Source organism: Coregonus lavaretus, assembly GCF_964263955.1.
Source record: "Coregonus lavaretus genome assembly, chromosome: 23".
NCBI lineage: Eukaryota > Metazoa > Chordata > Actinopteri > Salmoniformes > Salmonidae > Coregonus > Coregonus lavaretus.
The window spans coordinates 45,952,138-45,977,196 of record NC_140010.1 but is presented as its reverse complement, the minus strand read 5'-3'; the positions used below and the strand labels follow the sequence as shown (position 1 = coordinate 45,977,196).

Below are 25,059 nucleotides of genomic sequence, written 5' to 3'. Positions count from 1 at the left end.
CAACGATAAAGCCTTGCGTCCCTATTTTGTTTTAATCGTTTCGTGCTGTTGACGGTAGGTGCACTTGATTCAGCAGCCCTAGCGCCGGGAAGGCAAAGCGTTCACATTTTGAACCATTTAATGTGTCTGAAGGTAGAACGACTACCCGGCAGGCCCAGAGAACAAATCAAGTGCACCTATAGGCCTACAGCTGGCCAATCAGATAGCTCAGATCACCGTGTCGGCACAGTTTCCTCGAGCCATAGACTCTAAAAAGAAGCCTCAAACACACAGCAAAGTTGATACTGTGAGATTTCAAAACTTTTAAAACCATGACTGGAGAGCGACTCAACGAATACAGCAAAGAGCTGCTGTTTTTACGAGTAAGTTCATGTTTAAGTTGTTATTCATCACTGTCAACACTTTGTTCAACAGTTTTATAAGCCATAAAATGTGCATTTTCCCTACTTCCACTCACGTACAACCAGCACTGCAGCTAAAATGAATGAGTGTAGCAAAGTGTTTTGATAAGCTTGCGTTGTTATTATTTGCAGCTTGTGTCTTTTTTAATATCGAGGAATATTTCACTTTCTCTGGTCATATGAGTAACAACATGAATTGGTGCATGAGGCAGGAATAATGCAGTGCGACTTGAGTTTCGCCATCAGCTGGAAGTCTGTGTCCCTTTTTCTCAGCGAAGGTAGGGAGAGCGGAGGGACGGTGAGTCGGGTCCATTGTCACGATCGTCATAGGGAACAGACCAAGGCGCAGCGTGATGAACAAACATACTTTAATTAGTTAAAGTTTAAACACAATACAAAACAAGAAACGACTCGTGACGTCCACGGTATCAATGACTGAACACGGAACAAAAACCCACAAACACAAAGGGAAAACAGACAGTTTAAATATGGCTCCCAATCAGAGACAACCAGCCAACAGCTGACACTCGTTGCCTCTGATTGGGAGTCACTCAGGCAAACATAGAAATCAACAAACTAGAACCCCCAACATAGAAATAAACACATAGAATAAACACACCCTGGCTCAACAAATAGAGTCCCAGAGCCAGGGTGTGACAGTACCCCCCCCCCTAAAGGCGCGGACTGCGACCGCACCTCAACTAAACAAAACAGGGGAGGGCTGGGCGGGCATACCTCCTTGGCGGCGGTTCTGGCTCCGGCCTTGACCACCATCCTTCAATACACCCCCCATAGCGCCCCTGGTCCAGTCTGGCCCCGCCGGCTGGAGCCGCACTGGACTTAGCAGGAGCGGTTAGCTTCAGCTCCATCGTGGAGCAGTTGACCGGTACCTTACCAGGCACCGGTGACCCAGGCACGGGTTGTGCTGGACTGACGACGCGCACCCCTGGCTTGGTGCGTGGAGGAGGAACGGGCCTTACCAGGCTGACGACGCGCACCCCTGGCTTGGTGCGAGTGGCAGGAACAGGCCGGGCCGGGCTGGCGACGCGCACCGTAGACTTGGTGCGAGTGGCAGGAACAGGCCGGGCCGGGCTGGCGACGCGCACCGTATACTTGGTGCGAGTGGCAGGAACAGGCCGGGCCGGGCTGGCGACGCGCACCGTATACTTGGTGCGAGTGGCAGGGACTGGCCGGACTGGGCTGGCGACGCACACCGTATACTTGGTGCGTGGAGCAGGGACAGGCCGGGCTGTCGACGCACACCGTAGGCTTGGTGCGTGGAGCAGGGACAGGCCGGACCGGGCTGGCGACGCACACCGTAGGCTTGGTGCGTGGAGCAGGGACTGGCCGGACTGGGCTGGCGACGCACACCGTAGGCTTGGTGCGTGGAGCAGGGACAGGCCGAACCGGGCTGTGGAGACGGATAGGAGCCCTGGAGTGAAGAGCGGCCACAACCCGTCCTGGCTGAATGCCTACCCTCACACACTCTGTGTGAGGCATCCGCACAGGACGTACAGGGCGGTGTATCCGTAACCTGGTGGCCTCCAGAATCCGCCCCTTTTTTGCCTCCGTCAGCCCCGTCGTCCATGCCGTGTGCCCCCCCCCTAAACATTTTCTGGGGTTGCCTCTCGACCGCCCGACGACGACCCTGATCACGCCGTTGCTCCTCTCTACGGCGCGCCTCCACCGTCTCTTCTCCCGGCGCTTCCTCCCATGTCCAGCCCAAGAGCTGCCCCTGGACACGCTGCTTGGTCGTTGCATGGTGGGTTTTTCTGTCACGATCGTCATAGGGAACAGACCAAGGCGCAGCGTGATGAACAAACATACTTTAATTAGTTAAAGTTTAAACACAATACAAAACAAGAAACGACTCGTGACGTCCACGGTATCAATGACCGAACACGGAACAAAAACCCACAAACACAAAGGGAAAACAGACAGTTTAAATATGGCTCCCAATCAGAGACAACCAGCCAACAGCTGACACTCGTTGCCTCTGATTGGGAGTCACTCAGGCAAACATAGAAATCAACAAACTAGAACCCCCAACATAGAAATAAACACATAGAATAAACACACCCTGGCTCAACAAATAGAGTCCCAGAGCCAGGGTGTGACAACCATCAGATGCAGGCCATCAGTCCAGTAAAAAAAATAAGCTAATTATTATGCTCACTTAGCTGTGCCTCACAAGTAATATAACAAATTATATATTACCAGTGATGTCATATACCTAAAATGGATTAATATAATTTCAAAATGGTCTGAGAAGAACAACATTGGCAGGGCAATTCAAGCATAGCCAATATACACTGATAATGTATTAGGCCTATAGCCTACTGCACAAACCTCATTGCTAGGTAACTGTTTTTAATTGGTTAATGTTGCATAGACTTATGTTTTTTAAGTCATGTTTGTAATAAATCTGAGCGGTAGATCTCAGCTTGCATTTTGACTCAGAAAGTGATCTTGACTCAGAAAAGGTTGGTGACCACTGGTAAGTATATTTTATCAACACGCCCACACAATCAGACGGAGCATTTCAATGGCAAAAGGAGGCTCAGGGAAATAAATGATATAAATGATGAAAATATATTTGGAGTTATATTCATGAAATAAACCAATGGTGATTTATTGGACATACAGTGAGGGAAAAAAGTATTTGATCCCCTGCTGATTTTGTACGTTTGCCCACTGACAAAGACATGATCAGTCTATAATTTCAATGGTAGGTTTATTTGAACAGTGAGAGACAGAATAACATTTTAAAAAATCCAGAAAAACACATGTCAAAAATATTATAAATTGATTAGCATTTTAATGAGGGAAATAAGTATTTGACCCCTCTGCAAAACATGACTTAGTACTTGGTGGCAATCACAGAGGTCAGATGTTTCTTGTAGTTGGCCACCAGGTTTGCACACATCTCAGGAGGGATTTTGTCCCACTCCTCTTTGCAGATCTTCTCCAAGTAATTAAGGTTTCGAGGCTGACGTTTGGCAACTCGAACCTTCAGCTACCTCCACAGATTTTCTATGGGATTAAGGTCTGGAGACTGGCTAGGCCACTCCAGGACCTTAATGTGCTTCTTCTTGAGCCACTCCTTTGTTGCCTTGGCCGTGTGTTTTGGGTCATTGTCATGCTGGAATACCCATCCACGACCCATTTTCAATGCCCTGGCTGAGGGAAGGAGGTTCTCACCCAAGATTTGATGGTACATGGCCCTGTCCATCGTCCCTTTGATGCAGTGAAGTTGTCCTGTCCCCTTAGCAGAAAAACACCCCCAAAGCATAATGTTTCCATCTCCATGTTTGACGGTGGGGATGGTGTTCTTGGGGTCATAGGCAGCATTCCTCCTCCTCCAAACACGGCGAGTTGAGTTGATGCCAAAGAGCTCCATTTTGGTCTCATCTGACCACAATACTTTCACCCAGTTCTCCTCTGAATCATTCAGATGTTCATTGGCAAACTTCAGATGGGCATGTATATGTGCTTTCTTGAGCAGGGGGACCTTGCGGGCGCTGCAGGATTTCAGTCCTTCACGGCGTAGTGTGTTACCAATTGTTTTCTTGGTGACTATGGTCCCAGCTGCCTTGAGATCATTGACATGATCCTCCCGTGTAGTTCTGGGCTGATTCCTCACCATTCTCATGATCATTGCAACTCCACAAGGTGAGATTTTGCATGGAGCCCCAGGCCGAGGGAGATTGACATCCTTGGAGAGCTCTTTGGTCTTGGCCATGGTGGAGAGATTGGAATCTGATTGAGAGTGTGCTCCTAATCTCAGCTCGTTACCTGTATAAAAGATACCTGGGAGCCAGAAATCTTTCTGATTGAGAGGGGGTCAAATACTTATTTCCCTCATTAAATTGCAAATCAATTTATAACATTTTTTACATGCATTTTTCTGGATTTCTTTGTTGTTATTCTGTCTCTCACTGTTCAAATAAATCTACCATTAAAATTATAGACTAATAATTTCTTTGTCAGTGGGCAAACGTACAAAATCAGCAGGGGATCAAATACTTTTTTCCCTCACTGTACAGTGATGATTTAAAAATAAATAAAAAATGCATGGGGTCTTTAATTGGCAACTGGTACACACATAAACATGGAAAAAACTGTAAGGTGACTTTCCTTAGAAAATATGTATTGTTTTCTTTCGTGTGCAGTCTGCCTGGCGATACTATGCCACCAATCCAATCAGAGAGGACCTTATTTCCACGTGGAGATTCTACGAAACGGTCATCTCATTACCCTGTTTCAGGCAAGTACTTGCATGCATTTCTGATACAGATGTAGGATCTTAATTTGAGCCAGTTTGCTACAGCAGGAAAATAATCCTGCAGCAACAGGACATTTGCATTTTTATGTGGATTATAATTATTGGATATTTTTGTAGGGGTTGATATATTTAGAAAATCAAGTCTGACATTTCAAAGTGGAAATTACAAACTTCAGAAGCTTTTTTAAACCTCAAATACACTACAAGTTTTAAATTCCCTGCATTGCAGGAAAGTTATCCTGCAACAGGGTGATCAAATTAAGATCCTACATATGTATATGAAACTCTCAACATTTATCTATGGCATGCTGTTTTCTTGTTTGATCAAGTGTTGTATTCATGTTGTCGTTGTCAATCCAACATGTACAGTCGTGGTCAAAAGTTTTGAAAATGACACAAGTATTGATCTTCACAAAGTTCGCTGCTTCAGTGTTATGAGATATTTTTGTCAGATGTTACTATGGTATACTGAAGTATAATTACAAGCATTCCATAAGTGTCAAAGGCTTTTATTAACAATTACATTAAGTTTATGCAAAGAGTCAATATTTACAGTGTTGACCTTTCTTTTTCAAGACCTCTGCAATCCGCCCTGGCATGCTGTCAATTCACTTCTGGGCCATATCCTGACTGATGGCAGCCCATTCTAGCATAATCAATGCTTGGAGTTTGTCAGAATTTATGGGTTTTTGTTTGTCCACCCGCCTATTTAGGATCGACCACAAGTTCTCAATGGGATTAAGGTCTGGGGAGTTTCCTGGCCATGGACCCAAAATGTCGATGTTTTGTTCCCCGAGCCACTTAGTTATCACTTTTGCCTTATGGCAAGGTGCTCCATCATGCTGGAAAAGCATTAGTCGTCAGCAAACTGTTCTTGGATGGTTGGGAGAAGTTGCTCTCGGAGGATGTGTTGGTACCATTCTTTATTCATGGCTGTGTTCTTAGGCAAAATTGTGAGTGAGCCCACTCCCTTGGCTGAGAAGCAACCCCACACATGAATGGTCTCAGAATGATTTACTTTTGATATTACACAGAACTGATGGTAGCGCTCACCTTGTCTTCTCCGGACAAGGTGTTTTCTGGATGCTCCAAACAATCGGAAAGGGGATTCATCAGGGAAAATGACTTTACCCCAGTCCTCAGCAGTCCAATCCCTGTACCTTTTGCAGAATATCAGTCTGTCCCTGATGTTTTTCCTGGAGAGAAGTGGCTTCTTTGCTGCCCTTCTTGACACCAGGCCATCCTCCAAAAGTCTTCGCCTCACTGTGCGTGCAGATGCACTCGCACCTGCCTGCTGCCATTCCTGAGCAAGCTTTGCACTGGTGGTGCCCCGATCCCGCAGCTGAATCAACTTTAGGAGACGGTCCTGGAGCTTGCTGGACTTTCTTGGGCGCCCTGACGCCTTCTTCACAACAATTGAATCTCTCTCCTTGAAGTTTTTGATGATCCGATAAATGGTTGATTTAGGTGCAATCTTACTAGCAGCAATATCCTTGCCTGTGAAGCCCTTTTTGTGCAAAGCAATGATGACGGCACGTGTTTCCTTGCAGGTAACCATGGTTAACAGAGGACGAACAATGATTTCAAGCACCACCCTCCTTTTAAAGCTTCCATTCTGTTATTCTAACTCAATCAGCCTGACAGAGTGATCTCCAGCCTTGTCCTCGTCAACACTCTGACCTGTGTTAACGAGAGAATCACTGACATGATGTCAGCTGGTCCTTTTGTGGCAGTACTGAAATACAGTGGAAATGTTTTTGGGGGATTAAGTTCATTTTCATGGCAAAGAGGGACTTTGCAATTAATTGCAATTCATCTGATCACTCTTCATGACATTCTGGAGTATATGCAAATTGCCATCATCAAAACTGAGGCAGCAGACTTTGTGAAAATTAGTATTTGTGTCATTCTCAAAACTTTTGACCACGACTGTACAGTATGAGTTTCTTAATGATTTTATCAATTCATTTGTGCGTTTGTATCATCACCATATGATTTGTTCAACTTTATTTGTTTTGTTTTTTAGTTTGCATGATTTACATTACCCTGAGTTGGAGACATTGGTTTCCAATGAAAACTGGATTCCTGCAACCAAACAGGATAACAATCTGTGAGGTAACACAGATGTCATCTGGTCCTGTTTTAACTGTCTGTCTGTCTCGTCACTGCTTTGTTTTCTTGGTCAAAATATACATCAAGTGAAATGTCTGTTATAGGACTTAAATAATATTGTCATTTGAAATAACAATTGTCATTGATGACTGAATGAGCATCTAACCTCATGTTAACTGCCTCATAGAGCCTAACAGCATTATTAATATAGTTTTAATGCCAAAACTCTACCTTAGCTTCCTCTTGTAACATGGTCCTACATTATCTGAAATATATCATATGTAAACATAGTGCCTAAATATTTTCATACAGTTTTACTTATTTATCTGTAGGCCTAGTCCTGTTTTTCACTGGTATTCTCTAGTACAGGACAAAGATAGAGATTGAGATGTTGGAGGTTGTGCAAAACTACTGTCCTTAGTGTCGATTTAATGTTATATTGAGTGGTGGCATGCATTTTAAGTTCTTAAAACTGTTTTAATTTACTGTCTTTTCTTTCTGGGTCCAAAGGAAGGATAATTTGGAGGGCATAGCAAGGTAGGTCACCAATCACTGATCTCTTCTACTGATAAATCATGTATGGTCACGAGTATAACAATCTCTCATGGCATTTTAATTAGCTCACAAGACTAACGAGGGTCCCAGAATACCCCTTCTTCAAATAACTTCCTCGATTAATTCACAACTCGTATAAATCTGCCAACAAAGTAGTGGCTAATGGCCATTATAAATATGTGTTCTATGACATTCTCTCACACACGTCTTCTTCTTTAATGAAGAAGCCTCTCAAACTGGACACATCAAAGCATTTAGGTTTTCCATTTCTTATTTTTAGAAATCTATTAGCGAGTCCATTAGTTACTTTTCAATTATAATGACTATTAGATCATCCGGAGAGTGGGATAATTATGTGAGTTTTGGCATTCGTAAATGTATTTTTTATTTGACCATAGGACATTAATACAGGGCTAGGGCTGTTACGGTGACTATATTACCGCCACACCGGCAGTCATGAGCCATGGCGGCAGTCAAATTCCACTTGACCGTTTATTCACAGTAATTAGGCTTCTCCATGGTCTGATGCTGCTGATGGTCATTAGTATCCTACCAAACTTGCTAACTGCCTGGTACTCAGCACTCTATTGTCCCTCTAATCACCCTGAAATCAATGCAAATGTAAAATCTAATCAAACACCTCATGAGAGCTCATGTTGCGCAACATTTCTATAGGCTATGCAATTGCGAGAGAAAACAGAGTTTTGATCCCATCAGCTTTCTATAGGCTAGGCCTACTATATTTATTTCTCAACTTTCCTAATATTAAGTACATTGCTTCTCTTTACAACAGGAGCATAGCCTACTTGGCTGATATGAAAATGAAACACGGGAAAAGCGTCCTCCATTTGCTATTTAAGTGCATAGATGACATGTATTTTTTTCCCACTGCTCCTGTTATCGAGACAGGTGCAAGATAATGGTCCATTCTAAATCAAAACTAATTTCACACATATATTATTTAGTATATGTAAAGATTAAATCAAGGATAGTCTGATGGGTGACAATATTAGCCTATCACTTGTGAATGATATATTATCACTTGTGAATGATGCCCAGCTTGTGTGCAGTAAGGCAGGAAACAGCGCATGCCTTTTTTTGCGACTTTTTCTAATCATAGTCGCACACCTCATGTAGCCTAGCCCATAGGCCTATATGTTTTGATAAGGTTTGTATCACAACTAGTGGCCAATAACTTCTTAAAATTAAGCACATTAATCCACTTTAGAACGGGTGTAGATCCTAACTGGCATACATACTTTCAAGTTTGGGGAAGATCATTTTCACCATATAAATGCACCTTCATAATAAAAGTATTACAAGCATAATCGCATTTGCGGTAACATTTGAGAATGGTGTTTTCCCGCTAATGGAACATTTGCGCTTATAGCCTACTGCCGTGTGCACATTGCTGCGCTTATAATATGAAGACATAGACTAATAGTTTATCAACATTTTAAGCTGATGAAAAGTAAATGTAGACAGTTCTTCCAATATCTTCAATATGCGCCTCGGAATTGGATAAGGACTCGATGTGTCTGTCTTCACTTGTAGCCTGTGAGAAAGACCTGATCATGTGACTGGCATTGACTAATTAGAATTGAGATATCTGAGAGAGTCATGTGAGTGAGAGGTGCTTCGGAGCACGCAGCCGGGAGAAGGGAATTATAATTATTATATTCAGCCCAAGGGCACAGTGGCCACTGGCCGCAAAAGGCATGGAATGTTTTATGGGGCATTACGGCCACACAAAGGGGATGCCACCGGGAAAGTCGAGGCATTATCAAGTGCTTGTAAAATTGTGAATGAGACTGATGAAGTGTGTACAGCCTGCGCAAAAAAACAAAAGCAGAGCTCATGCCTTTCAAGCGACTTTTTTCAAATCATCATTAGAGTAGCATCATGCAGCCTTAGAATGTATTAAAAATCTAAACATATAGCCCAACGTTTGTATCACAACTAAAGTTAAATAAATACCTGTTGCTTTGTTAACCGCTCAACACAGAATTGCCGCATGTGCGCATTCCCTCTAATTGTTTGGAGAAAATAGCCTTTCTATTTTATAAATTCTATGTTCAATTGTATTCTTCATACTATAAAATAATGCCACGGAATTCTAAGCATATCTTATCTGCTAAATGAACTAGTGTAGCCCACAGCTATATGGCATAGCCAGATCAGGGCCTAACATAAGGACAACTCAGAGTATGCTATTCTGTTCTTCTGAAATAGACTACATTTTCTTCACATCATGTTTCTTTAGACCTGTCTAAAATAAATAATGGATTTATTGTGATGGTGTAGGCTATATTACATGGATTTATTAGACTTTTCAAAATGTAGATGTTCCAAAGGTCTGCATCAGTGGCTTGTAGGCTATGCATGGAACCGGGAGATGCTAAATGTGTTTGTTAATTAACGGTCAGTTACCGTGAGACCTGCAGTTATTTGCTTGACAATCACCGGCTGACAAAATGTCATGACCGCCACAGCCCTATACAGGGCCACATCAAAATGTATCAAAACCATTAGGAAGTGATTGATTCAAGTTCTTTATTATGTGTTGCTCATATAATGTCATCTGGCCGGTCATTCCATTCAATTTACTGACCAGATTAAGACTTAACAATAAAACAATGGGTTGATGCATTTACTACATACTGCAGTGAATTCGGGGGGTCCAGCGACTGTGAACCCCAAAACATTAGCCATTACGCTAAAATCCGCAAATCTTGACAACGTTGCTAGGTGTTCTGTTAACGTCACTACAGTACCACACCATTTATTTTTCATATGGTCCCTTCTCTGTTCATATCCTGGTCTGTCTTCTCTTTCATCTCCTCCTGTGTCAGTTTTCCTTCTCCCTCTCAAAAAAAATGGAGACTAAATATATCCTGTTGCCTACATCTCTTTTTCTATTCCTCTTTCATATCATTTAATCACCTTCACCTCCCTCTCTTAAGCGTAGTTTATACCTGGCACTAACATGTGTCCTGTGTCTTGTCCACATTTCCAGAAATGTGTCTACACATGGTATTGAAATGTATCTGTAATCCGTCCACTGTGTCTGCATTGTGACCAGGTTTCCTGGTCTCTCCCTGTATGCAAATGATTTGACAGATGTTCTTTCAAAATAATATTTATTTATTTATTTGAAGACACATTAATGCCATAAGTAGAGCTGTGGTGGTCACGACATTTTCGTCACCCGGTGATTGTCAAACAAATAACTGTCAGTCTCACAGTAACTGACCGTTAATTAACAAACACATTTAGCATCTCATGGCTTCCACACATACCCTACAAGCCACTGATGCAGACCTTTGGAACATCTACATAAAAAAAGTCTAATAAATCCATGTAATATAGCCTACACCATTACAATAAATCCATTATTTATTTTAGACAGGTCTAAAGAAGCATGATATGAAGAAAATGTAGTCTATTTCAGAAGAACAGAATAGCATACTCTGAGTTGTCATTATGTTAGGTCCTGATCTGGCTATGCCATTTGGCTGTGGGCTACACTAGTTCATTTAGCAGTCAAGATTTGGTTATAATTCCATGGCATTATTTTATATTATTTTATAGTATGAAGAATACAATTTAACATAGCTGAATAAAATAGAAAGGATATTTTCCCCAAACGATTTGAGGGAGTGCGTACATGCGGCTATTCTGTGTTGAGTGGTTAACAAAGAAATAGGTACTCCTATATGCTTAATTTAGAGTTATTACTGTAACTTTAGTTGTTCGAAATTACATGACGCGACTCTAATGATGATTTGAAAAAAAGTTGCTTGAAAAGCATGAGCTCTGCTTTTTATTTTTTTTGCGCAGGCTGTAAACACTTCATCAGTCTCTCATTCACAATTTGACAAGCACTTGATAATGCCTTGAATTTCTCGGCGGCATCCCCTTTGTGTGGCCGTAATGCACCCTAGAACAATCCATGCCTTTTACGGCCAGTGGCCATTGTTCCCTTCTCCCTGAGTGCTGCGTGCTCGGAAGCACCTCTCACTCACATGGCTCTCCATCACGTGATCGGGTCTTTCTCACAGGCTACAAGTGAAGACAGACACTCCGCGGACACAACTGCGCGTGTCATTATCCAATTCCGAGGTGCATATTTAAGATATTGGAAGAACTGTCCACATTTACTTTTCGTCAGCCAACAAGATGAGTAGGCCTAACGAACAGAAAAAGCAGTAGCCTATGTCAATCTACTATCGCCCATAGTACAAAAGTTGACCTATTCTGTGTGAGAAATAAATATTCCAAACATAGTCTGGGACAGTTGTGGGATGCAATAGATCCCAAATTAATACAACCACTAGCATCAACAAAACTTTTTTACGCAATGAGACTGACGCAACATATCAGACTGTTTAGCTTAAAATGTGATAAACTATTAGGCTATTTCTTCACATTATAAGCTGTCACGGATTCTGCCGAGGCTGCTGCTCCTCCTAGTTAGGGCAGGCTTCGGCGTTCGTCGTCCCCGGAGTACTAGCTGCCACCGTTGAATGTTTCTATGTGTGATTGCTTTTGTCTGTCTGTCACACCTGTGTCCGTTTGTGTCTGATTACGTGTTCTATAAGTTGCCTGTGTTGTATTGGTTAGGTTGTGTGTTGTTTTTCGCCTGTCCGTAGTGCTGCGTGTTTTGTATCTGTTTCATTGTTTATTGTTTTACGCATTGTTTGCGTATAGCTCGCCTCTGTTTTTTCTTGAGGCCGTTTACTGTATATTTGCCTTGTAGTTTCACCAGTAAACTTTGTTGGACTAAGCTTCGGTGTCCTGCGCCTGACTCCCACACCACATACACCTCAGCCTTGACAGAACAACACACCAGTATGGAGTCAGCAGGAGCAGTGGCGGCACCCAAGTCGCTGGAAGATCGGATCAGCGACCAAGACACCATGATCCGGCAACTTGGGGCCGCCATGAACGAGGTGTCCAAGACTCTGCGCCGGTTGGTTACGGGAGAGGTGCCCACGCCTTCTCACACCATCCAGTCACCAACGGCCAGTCCTCCTCTCTCAGCACCGGGACCCAGTGGCATTCGGCTCTCGCTCCCGAGGGCATATGATGGTTCTGCAGCTGGGTGTCAGGGGTTCCTCCTGCAGGTGGAACTCTACCTGGCCACCATACACCCAGCGCCCTCGGGATACGAGAGCGTCTCCGCCCTCATCTCCTGTCTATCCGGCAAGGCGTTGGAGTGGGCCAACGCCGAATGGAGGGGAATAGACGCTGCTACCATCATCTACACGGAGTTCTCCCGCCGCTTCAGGACTGTCTTCGATCATCCACCTGAGGGGAAGGCGGCGGGGGAGCGTCTGTTCCACCTCCGACAGGGGAAGAGGAGCGCACAGGAGTTCGCCCTGGAGTTCCGGACTCTAGCGGCGGATGCGGGGTGGAATGAGAGGGCCCTCATCGACCATTACCGGTGTAGCCTATGAGAGGACGTTCGTCGTGAGCTGGCCTGCAGGGACACCAACCTATCCTTCGACCAGTTGGTGGACATCTCCATCCGTCTCGACACCCTGCTGGCTACCCGCGGACGTCCCGAGTGGGGGTCGTCCATTCCACCCTCCAGCACCTCCGAGCCGATTCCCAAGGAGCTCGGAGGTGCTGGCGCTAGAGAGAGGAGGAGAGAGAGCCCGAGGGGGGCCATCCCCTGCACCAACTGTGGCCGTGGAGGACACACCGCGGCCAGGTGCTGGGGAGGGTCTCCTGGGAGAGGGGACAACAGGTCACGCACTGGGGAGTCATTCCAGGTGAGTAGGCGCCCCACTTACCCAGAGCTCTCTGTTGGTCACATGTGTATACCTGTGAGATTTCCACAGGTGGCACCTCATTCCCAGCATAAGGCGCTAGTAGATTCAGGCGCAGCTGGGAATTTTGTTATAGGTTAGGAATTCCCCTTCTGCCGGTAGAAGCCCCCTTTCCTGTTCATGCCCTAGACAGCCGGCCTTTGGGGTCGGGGTTGATCAGAGAAGTCACAGCACCACTTAAGATGACGACGCAGGGGGGTCATGAGGAGATCATTCAGTTTTATCTGATTGACTCTCCTGCGTATCCCGTGGTGCTGGGGCTTCCCTGGTTAAGCGCCCATGATCCTACCATTGCGTGGCAACAGAGGGCTCTTATGGAGTGGTCTGCCCAGTGTGTAGGGAGATGTCTAGGTGTTTCCTTAGGGGCGACCTCGGTAGAGAGTCCGAACCAAGTGCCCGCAATGCGCATTCCCCCTGAATATGAGGATTTAGCACTTGTGTTCAGCAAAACGAGGGCAAAACGGCTACCACCTCATAGACAGGGGGATTGTGCGATAGATCTCCAAACAGGAGCGGCACTTCCGCGGAGCCGTGTGTATCCACTGTCTCGACGAGATTTTCTGGGACATGCATGGGCAGGGTGTGGTAGTGTACATCGACGACATCCTAGTGTACTCTTCTACACGAGCCGAGCATGTAGCCCTGGTGCGCCGAGTTTTGAGGAGACTGTTGGAGCATGACTTGTATGCCAAGGCAGAGAAATGCTTGTTCTTCCAGGAATCCGTCTCCTTTTTGGGTTATCGGTTGTCCGCGTCTGGTGTGAAGATAGAGTTTGACCGTGTGTCGGCCGTGCGTAATTGGCAAACTCCAACCACTGTAAAAGAGGTGCAGCAGTTTTTGGGTTTTGCTAATTACTACCGGAGGTTTATCCGGGGCTTTGGACAGGTTGCAGCTCCCATTACGTCTCTGTTAAAGGGGGGTCCGGTTCGCTTGCAGTGGTCAGCTGAGGCGGACAGGGCATTTGTCAAACTGAAAAACCTGTTTACCTCGGCTCCGGTGCTGGCGCATCCGGATCCCTCTTTACCATTCCAAGTAGAAGTAGACTCGTCCGAGGCCGGTATTGGGGCAGTCCTGTCGCAACGGTCCGGCACGCCACCTAAGCTCCGCCCCTGTGCGTTCTATTCTAAGAAGCTCAGCTCGGCGGAGCGTAATTATGACGTAGGGGACAGGGAGCTGTTAGCTGTAGTCCAGGCCCTAAAGGTGTGGAGGCATTGGCTTGAGGGGGCTCAACACCCTTTCCTCATTCTGACTGATCACCGTAACCTGGAGTACATCCGGGCAGCTAGGAGATTGAACCCTCGTCAGGCTAGGTGGAACATGTTCCTGACCGGTTTGTTTTTAAGATCACATACATCCCAGGGTCCCAGAACGGTAAGGCAGGCGCCCTGTCCCGGCGGTATGACACAGAAGAGAGGTCCATTGAGCCTACTCCCATACTGCCGGAGTCTTGTCTGGTGGCTCCGGTGGTGTGGGAGGTCGATGCGGAGATCGAGCGGGCACTGCGTACCGACCCTACTCCCCCCGAGTGTCCTGTGGGGCGGACGTACGTTCCGCTCGAGGTTCGTGATCGCCTTATTTATTGGGCTCATACATCACCCTCCTCTGGACATCCAGGTATTGGCCGGACAGTGCACTGCCTTAGCGTGAAATACTGGTGGCCAACGTTAGCTAGGGATGTGAGGGTTTATGTCTCCTCCTGCTCGGTGTGCGCCCAGTGTAAGGCGCCTAGACATTTGCCCAGGGGAAAGTTACATCCCCTGCCCGTTCCACAATGACCATGGTCCCACCTCTCGGTGGATTTTGTGACCGACCTACCCCCCTCCCAGGGGAATACCACCATTTTGGTCGTTGTGGATCGGTTTTCCAAGGCCTGTCGTCTCCTCCCAATGCCGGGTCTCCCTACTGCCCTACAGACCGCTGAGGCCCTATTTACCCACGTGTTCCGGCACTATGGGGTCCCCGAGGATATTGTGTCTGACCGAGGTCCCCAGTTCACCTCCAGAGTCTGGGGGGCGTTCATGGAACGCTTGGGGGTCTCGGTGAGCCTTACCTCGGGGTACCACCCAGAAAGCAATGGGCAGGTTGAACGAGTCAACCAGGATGTGGGTAGGTTTCTGAGGTCCTATTGCCAGGACCGGCCGGAGGAGTGGTCTAGGTATATCCCCTGGGCAGAGATGGCCCAGAACTCTCTCCGCCACTCCTCCACCAATTTAACACCTTTCCAGTGTGTTTTAGGTTATCAGCCGGTCCTGGCACCATGGCACGAGAGCCAGATCGAGGCCCCTGCGGTGGATGAGTGGATTCGGCGCTCGGAGGAGACGTGAGACGCTGCCCATGTCCATCTGCAGCGGGCCATCCGTCAACAAAAGGCGAGCGCCGATCGCCACCGCAGTGAGGGACCGGTATACGCACCGGGAGATCGAGTCTGGCTCTCGACTCGAAACCTGCCCCTCCGCCTGCCCTGCCGGAAGCTGGGTCGGCGGTTTGTGGGGCCCTTTAAAGTCCTGAGAAGATTGAACGAGGTGTGTTACAGGTTACAACTGCCTATTGAGTACAAGAATATTAACTCCTCGTTCCATGTGTCTCTTCTCAGGCCGGTGGTAGCTGGCCCACTCCAAGAACATGAGATAGGAGAGACCCCTCCGCCCCCATTGGACATCGAGGGGGCCCCGGCGTACAGGGTCCAGACCATCTTGGACTCGAGGCGCCGGATGGGTGGTCTCCAGTATCTCGTGGAGTGGGAGGGGTACGGTCCGGAGGAACGGTGCTGGGTGCCTAGGAGGGACATCCTAGATCCATCCCTCCTGACGGAGTTCCACCGTGGGCATCCCACGCGCCCGGGTCCGCGTCCTCCTGGCCGTCCCCGAGGCCGGGGTCGGCGCACAGCTGGGGCCGCGCGTCAAGGAGGGGGTTCTGTCACGGATTCTGCCGAGGCTGCTCCTCCTCCTAGTTCGGGCAGGCTTCGGCGTTCGTCGTCCCCGGAGTACTAGCTGCCACCGTTGAATGTTTCTATGTGTGATTGCTTTTGTCTGTCTGTCACACCTGTGTCCGTTTGTGTCTGATTACGTGTTCTATAAGTTGCCTGTGTTGTATTGGTTAGGTTGTGTGTTGTTTTTCGCCTGTCCGTAGTTCTGCGTGTTTTGTATCTGTTTCATTGTTTATTGTTTTACTCATTGTTTGCGTATAGCTCGCCTCTGTTTTTTCTTGAGGCCGTTTACTGTATATTTGCCTTGTAGTTTCACCAGTAAACTTTGTTGGACTAAGCTTCGGTGTCCTGCGCCTGACTCCCACACCACATACACCTCAGCCTTGACCGCAAATGCGATTATGCATGTAATGCTTTTATTATAAAGGTGCATTATTATGGTGAAAATAATCTTCCCCGAACTTGAAACTCATGCGCTGCTTATGTATGCCAGTTAGGCTCTACACCCCTTACAAAGCGGATTAATGTGCTTAATTTTAAGTTATTTGGACACTTTAGTTGTGATACAAACCTTATCAAAACATATAGGCCTATGGGCTAGGCTACATGAGGTGTGCGACTATGATTCTAAAAAGCCTTGCCTTGCATCATTCACAAGTGATAATATATTATTCACAAGTGATAGGCTAATATTGTCACCCATCAGACGTTTTGGCCTTTTCTTTGCAACTCTGCCTAGAAGGTCAGCATCCCGGAATCGCCTCTTCACTGTTGACGTTGAGACTGGTGTTTTGCGGGTACTATATAATGAAGCTGCCAGTTGAGGACCTGTGAGGCACCTGTTTCTCAAACTAGACACTAATGTATTTGTCCTCTTGCTCAGTTGTGCACCTGGGCCTCCCACTCCCCTTTCTATTCTGGTTAGAGCCAGTTTGCGCTGTTCTATGAAGGGAGTAGTACACAGCGTTGTACGAGATCTTCAGTTTCTTAGCAATTTCTCGCATTGAATAGCAAACACAACGTGCCATTGGAACACAGGGCTGATAGTTGCTGATAATGGGCCTCTGTACGCCTATGTAGATATTCCATAAAAAATCTGCAGTTTCCAGCTACAATAGCCATTTACAACATTAACAATGTCTACACTGTATTTCTGATCAATTTTATGTTATTTTAATGGACAAAAAAATTGCTTTTCTTTCGAAAACAATGACATTTCTAAGTGACCCCGAACTTTTGAACGGTAGTGTACATTGTCCTGGGAAAGACAAGAAGGCCCAGGGCCCACTTATGTTCGTACTCCCACCTTTCAATAGTCCTTTTCATTCATGGATATTCATTCGCCTACAAATAATGGGATGTTATTTTGACAACAACCACCTTTCTAAACATTGGCTACATCCCAATTATCTCTGCTTCCTCCCAAATTGTGCACTTGTTCAATTCCCTTCAAAGGAAATTACTGGTATAAAACAAATATGGTCAAAATTCACTGAATCCCAGGCCTCCACCAATCCAATGCTTTTCGATTTTTGGGAGGTGGTGAACGAGTGTACACTTCAGGAGAAAGAAGATATTATTGTCCTGCGCACCCATTGTCCTGGCACAGGCCCACTCCTCTGTTTCTGAGTTCCGATAGGCCCTCATTACAAGACTAGAAGAGGATGCGTTCTGCTCCAATGCCCTGGCTGCCCCCCTCTCTGCTAATCCATGTTCACCACTCAGGATTGAATTACTGCCCCTAAATGCTCCTTGGCAGCCGCCCCAAAGGCAGTCCCAGGCACCTCTGTCAAGTCTGACACAGGGAGAGAGAGAGGGGGAGAGAGACAGACAATAGAGGGATTGGAAGAGAAAGATGGAGGAGAGATAGTGTTTCCATGTAGTTTGAAAGATCAGGTGGATATCACAGTGGAAATCAAATCAGTTTTAGTTCATATGAGAAACAAAAGTGGCCCGATCTACAACTAACGGGAAATAAGCAAAAATGAGAGGTGATTTATTGTTTCTTACCGGCTGATCGCTGTGTTTTTCCTACTGCGGTCTTTGAGTCTTCGTTTACGCCTCAGTACTGAAGCACTGTTACGTTTAGGCAGAAGACTGTGAATCCGTCTCCAGTACAAGGCAGACAGCCCAAACAAAATGGAAACCAAGTTATTGGGTTTTCTGTCGAGCGTCTGGTATCATAATGCGTGTCCACAGAGAAGATCCTGAATTTACCTCTATTTTGGAGAATTTGATTCACAGTAGCTGATTGCCTGCCTTGTTTAAGTGTTTGTTACCATATTGTCATTACTGCTATTATCATCTATGTAACTTAATACATTTAGTCACTCTTAGTAAAAATACTTTCCCCTCCCCTCTCTCTCGTCTCAGTCAAAAGCTGAGTTTGCTGGAGCGTTGTCGCATGCCTAATTCGCGACAGTCGGCGGCAGTGAGGGGCAGGGTGCTGATGCCGGGGAACCCGGACTCCATTGAAGAGAGTCCTTCCAAGGAAACCAAAACCGGCGGCTTCAGTAACCGGGAGCGCTTTCGCACAGCCTTCCGGATGAAGGCCTACACCATGCGTCAGAGCTCTGATGGTATAACAACACTTCCAATTCAGCCAATTCCAATCCACATTTCCTCAATTATAATTAAAGTTTACTTTCTGACTTGACTGAATTGAAATTAAATTGACACCAACCCTGCTGTCAATCAACACAACTGTGACCGTCTGTGAAATAATTCAGTAAAATAATCTGGTGTTACAGTATTTGGTAATCTGGAGTTATGACCTATTTTGTTTTGCCCAAGGAACTGTTGTGTCACCCTTAATAAGGTATGACATAGGCTTATGGAAGATTTGTGAAATATCTATGTAGTGCTCATGAAGACTTTATGTATGCTATATAAAGCCTTTATAACGTGTAGTTTGTAAGTAGGGCCAGTCTTTGTTCCCAGATGCTGGAGCCCTGCAGGACCCTGAGGAGAGGGGCTTCCCTGCAGACATCCTCATGGAGGAGATGATCCCCACGCTGAAGCTGGTCATCAGGGCAGTCAGGTAGTAGAAGGAGTTTAAAGGGGAAGTTCCGTATTCAACAACTTAATGTTACATGGTTCGACACCCTGAAAGTAATCTGTGGCCAGGAGAAACTGTAATCCATGATTTGGAACAGCCACTACAACTCCAGCTAACTTTAGCCACATCTAGCTAAAAATCAATGGAAGAGATAGAACTTACATGCATATGACATACTTTAAAGCCAACCACTTGGCTCTCTATAAACTGAGGGATGGGACCTGAGAAGTGTAACCTCTTTTAAATTCATAGACAGAGCTATGGATACAAGGATTGACTTCATGAGATCAACATGAGTTTTGTTTTAATCCCGGCCTTATTGTGGTACCTCTTTACATTCCAGCTCGGTAATAACCTGGTAATCAGATGGTAATAACTATGTATTTACTAGGTAATTAACTAGTAATTACCATTAGTAGTTACCATGTTGTTTCTTCCCCAATCCTTTCCTGACATCCCAACCAGCCCATGGTTGTTACCTGGAAACAATGACTGTAGTTTCTATGTAATAACTCTCCATCAGTGCTGGAAAGTGCATCATTACCTGTTTCTCTTTAGTTTTACCGTTATATCCCTTCCCCATAACAAACATAACAGTGACATGTGCTTGTAAAGTTAAATTATTCACTTTTTTTTTACCAGTCACAAGAGCTGAACGCCCTAATGGACTTGCCGCCACTGGGCTGTTTCCTTCCATACCATTGTCCGTGGGTGAATAGGGTTTTGCATGGGATGGCAAGTTCTGTAGGGTTTCAATTAAAAAAAGGTGAGAGTGAGACTTGTCTAGCTCCATAAAACTATGGGAAAGGTCACCAGAAACTGGATTGCTTTTTTCTACTCATAGATAGATAGAGATTTTATGACAAACAACTTATATATGTCCTCTACCATTAGCAACTGTAATTTAATTTCTAGGGACATTGAGTTGAAATTAAATGGACCGAGAACAGAACTACCGCAGCGTTACTTTTGTACCTGCCGGCGGGGCGGGAGTAACATCTGGCGAGAAGTGCACAATATCTGTCTTATCTCCATGTTTCTGGTTTGTAATGCTCGTTAGTTTCAACAAATGTATTTGTTTGTGATGATTTTAATAATAGGTTGGACATTTATGAAAATGAACCATGCGTCAACGTCGCAATGATGCACAACCACCATTTTCTGCCTTTTTTATATTTATATTTTTATAAAATGGATCACATAATAGCTATGTTAACCATAATTTTCTCGTCTCACTTTAATAGGAATGTAGTAAATGTTTTTCACCATTTTTTATGACCAATCAGGTGCGCTCCAGCTGTCCTTGTCATGCGTGCTCCTCGTGTCTTGATAGAATAAACGTATTTTATTCTCTTCACAAAAGGCAAACTCATCATGCTTATTACATTGTGTCACCCTGACGCCGGAGGAGATCGCTGCCGTTTTACGGCCCTCTAATCAATTATATTATTATGTGTGTTTTTTCGCGTTATTTGTAATTTATTCTGTACATCATGTTTCTGCCACCGTCTCTTATGACCAAAAATAACTTCTGGATATCAGGACAGTGATTACTCACCTCGCATTGGACAAAGATTTTTTCTTCAATGAGTCGGACGCAAAGGATATTCTACAGACACCCGTCAAGGCCCAAATCCCCGTCATTCGCATGAGAAAGAGACGGAGATAACGTGGACATAGGTCGGGGTGCCTTGTAAGGAACCGAAGGCGAGCGAGTAAACTGCCTCTTCCATCAATCCTATTAGCCAACGTTCAATCATTTGAAAATAAATTGGACGACCTAAGATCAAGGTTATCCTACCAACGGACATTAAAAACTGTAATATCTTATGATTCACTGAGTCGTGGCTGAACGACGACATGGATAACATACAGCTGGCGGGATATACGCTACATCAGCAGGATAGAACGGTTGACTCCCGTAAGACAAAAGGGTGGTGGTCTGTGGATATTTGTAAACAACAGCTGGTGCATAAAATCTAATACTAAGGAAGTATCAAGGTTTTGCTCGCCTGAGGTAGAGTATCTCATGATAAGCTGTATACCACACTATTTACCAAGAGAGTTTTCATCTATATTATTCGTAGCTGTCTATTTACCACCACAAACCGATGCTGGCACTAACATTGCACTCAATGAGCTGTATAAGGCCATAAGCAAACAGGAAAATGCTCATCCAGAGGCAGCGCTCCTAGTGGCCGGGGACTTTAATGCAGGGAAACTTAAATCCGTTCTACCTCATTTCTACCAGCATGTTAAATGTGCAACCAGAGGGAAAAAAACTCTAGACCACCTTTACTCCACACACAGAGACGCATACAAAGCTCTCCCTCGCCATCCATTTGGCAAATCTGACATTAACTCTATCCGCCTGATTCCTGCTTATCACCAAAAACTAAAGCAGGAAGCACCAGTGACTCGGTTAATAAGGAAGTGGTCAGATGACGTAGATGCTAAGCTACAGGAATGTTTTGCTAGCAGAGACTGGAATATGTTCTGGGATTCTTCCGATAGCATTGAGGAGTACACCACGTCAGTCACTGGCTTCATCAATAACCGCATCGATGATGTCGTCCCCACAGTGGCCGTACGTACATACCCACATCCAGAAGCCATGGATTACAGGCAACATCCGCACTGAGCTAAAGGGTAGAGCTGCCGCTTTCAAGGAGCGGGACTCTAACCCGGACGCTTACAAGAAATCCCGCTATGCCGTCCGCCGAAACATCAAATAGGCAAAGAGTCAATACAGGACTAAGATTGAATCGTACTACACCGGCTCCGACGCTCGTCGGATGTGGCAGGGCTTGCAAACTATTACAGACTACAAAGGGAAGCACAGCCATGAGCTGCCCAGTGACACAAGCCTACCAGACGAGCTAAATCACTTCTATGCTTGCTTCGAGGCAAGCAACACTGAAGCATGCATGAGAGCATCAGCTGTTCCGGATGACTATGTGATCACGCTCTCCGTAGCCGATGTGAGTAAGACTTTTAAGCAGGTCAACATTCACAAGGCCGCAGGGCCAAACGGATTACCAGGACGTGTACACCGAGCATACCCTGACAAACTTGCAAGTATCTTCACTGAGATTTTCAACATGTCCCTGACTGAGTCTGTAATATCAACATGTTTCAAGGAGACCACCATAGTCCCTGTGCCCAAGAACACTAAGATAACCTGCCTAAATGACTACTGACCCGTAGCACCCACGTCTGTAGCCATGAAGTGCTTTGAAAGGCTGGTCATGGCTCACATCAACACCATTATCCCAGAAACCATAGACCCACTCCAATTTGCATACTGCCCCAACAGATCCACAGATGATGCAATCTCTATTGCACTCCACACTGCCCTTTCCCACCTGGACAAGAGGAACACCTACAGTTGAAGTCGAAAGTTTACATACACAAGTCATTCTGAGTGGCGCAGTGGTCTAAGGCACTGCATCGCAGTGCTAACTGTGCCACAAGAGATCCTGGTTCGAATCGAGACTCATGGGCGGCGCACAATTGGCCCAGCGTCGTCCAGGGTAGGGGAGGGAATGGCCGGCAGGGATGTAGCTCAGTTGATAGAGCATGGCGTTTGCAACGCCAGGGTTGTGGGTTCAATTCCCACGGGGGGCCAGTATAAAAAAAAATATGTATTCACTAACTGTAAGTCGCTCTGGATAAGAGCGTCTGCTAAATGACTAAAATGTAAATGTAAAATTCAAACTCGTTTTTCAACCACTCCACAAATGTCTTGTTAACAAACTATAGTTTTGGCAAGTCGGTTAGGACATCTACTTTGTGTACAGTGGGGAAAAAAAGTATTTAGTCAGCCACCAATTGTGCAAGTTCTCCCACTTAAAAAGATGAGAGAGGCCTGTAATTTTAATCGTAGGCACACGTCAACTATTACAGACAAATTGAGAAAAAAAATCCAGAAAATCACATTGTAGGATTTTTAATGAATTTATTTGCAAATTATGGTGGAAAATAAGTATTTGGTCACCTACAAACAAGCAAGATTTCTGGCTCTCACAGACCTGTAACTTCTTCTTTAAGAGGCTCCTCTGTCCTCCACTCGTTACCTGTATTAATGGCACCTGTTTGAACTTGTTATCAGTATAAAAGACACCTGTCCACAACCTCAAATAGTCACACTCCAAACTCCACTATGGCCAAGACCAAAGAGCTGTCAAAGGACACCAGAAACAAAATTGTAGACCTGCACCAGGCTGGGAAGACTGAATCTGCAATAGGTAAGCAGCTTGGTTTGAAGAAATCAACTGTGGGAGCAATTATTAGGAAATGGAAGACATACAAGACCACTGATAATCTCCCTCGATCTGGGGCTCCACGCAAGATCTCACCCCGTGGGGTCAAAATGATCACAAGAACGGTGAGCAAAAATCCCAGAACCACACGGGGGGACCTAGTGAATGACCTGCAGAGAGCTGGGACCAAAGTAACAAAGCCTACCATCAGTAACACACTATGCCGCCAGGGACTCAAATCCTGCAGTGCCAGACGTGTCCCCCTGCTTAAGCCAGTACATGTCCAGGCCCGTCTGAAGTTTGCTAGAGTGCATTTGGATGATCCAGAAGAGGATTGGGAGAATGTCATATGGTCAGATGAAACCAAAATAGAACTTTTTGGTAAAAACTCAACTCGTCGTGTTTGGAGGACAAAGAATGCTGTGTTGCATCCAAAGAACACCATACCTACTGTAAAGCATGGGGGTGGAAACATCATGATTTGGGGCTGTTTTTCTGCAAAGGGACCAGGACGACTGATCCGTGTAAAGGAAAGAATGAATGGGGCCATGTATCGTGAGATTTTGAGTGAAAACCTCCTTCCATCAGCATTGAAGATGAAACGTGGCTGGGTCTTTCAGCATGACAATGATCCCAAACACACCGCCCGGGCAACGAAGGAGTGGCTTCGTAAGAAGCATTTCAAGGTCCTGGAGTGGCCTAGCCAGTCTCCAGATCTCAACCCCATAGAAAATCTTTGGAGGGAGTTGAAAGTCCGTGTTGCCCAGCGACAGCCCCAAAACATCACTGCTCTAGAGGAGATCTGCATGGAGGAATGGGCCAAAATACCAGCAACAGTGTGTGAAAACCTTGTGAAGACTTACAGAAAACGTTTGACCTGTGTCATTGCCAACAAAGGGTATATAACAAAGTATTGAGAAACTTTTGTTATTGACCAAATACTTATTTTCCACCATCATTTGCAAATAAATTCATAAAAAATCCTACAATGTGATTTTCTGGATTTTTTTTCTCATTTTGTCTGTCATAGTTGACATGTACCTATGATGAAAATTACAGGCCTCTCTCATCTTTTTAAGTGGGAGAACTTGCACAATTGGTGGCTGACTAAGTCATTTTTCCAATAATTGTTTACAGACAGATTAGTTCACTTATAATTCACTGTATCACAATTCCAGTGGGTCAGAAGTTTACATACACTAAGTTGACTGTGCCTTTATACAACTTGGAAAATTCCAGAAAATGATGTCATGGCTTTAGAAGCTTCTGATAGGCTAATTGACATCATTTGAGTCAATTAGAGGTGTACCTGTGGATGTATTTCAAGACCTACCTTCAAACTCAGTGCCTCTTTGCTTGACATCATGGGAAAATCTAAAGACATCAGCCAAGACCTCAGAACATTTTTTGTAGACCTCCACAAGTCTGGTTCATCCTTGGGAGCAATTTCCAAACGCCTGAAGGTACCACGTTCATCTGTACAAACAATAGTACGCAAGTATAAACACCATGGGACCACGCAGCCGTCATACAACTCAGGAAGGAGACGCGGTCTCTCCTAGAGATTAACGTACTTTGGTGCGAAAAGTGCAAATCAATCCCAGAACAACAGCAAAGGTCCTTGTG

At 45.3% G+C, this 25,059-nt stretch overlaps 1 protein-coding gene across 1 annotated transcript in view; it reads left to right on the top strand.

Moving 5' to 3' along the window:
* The window catches only part of kcnq3 (potassium voltage-gated channel, KQT-like subfamily, member 3), a gene marked incomplete at its 5' end in the record, with an annotated part of 182,856 nt that overhangs the window by 145,855 nt on the left and 11,942 nt on the right, over positions 1-25,059 (top strand). Inside the window, 4 exons of the mRNA XM_084139317.1 lie at positions 4,574-4,672; positions 7,313-7,335; positions 18,487-18,692; positions 19,054-19,153. Of these exons, the coding sequence (XP_083995443.1) occupies positions 4,574-4,672; positions 7,313-7,335; positions 18,487-18,692; positions 19,054-19,153 (428 nt within the window). The remainder of the gene's footprint in view (positions 1-4,573; positions 4,673-7,312; positions 7,336-18,486; positions 18,693-19,053; positions 19,154-25,059) is intronic.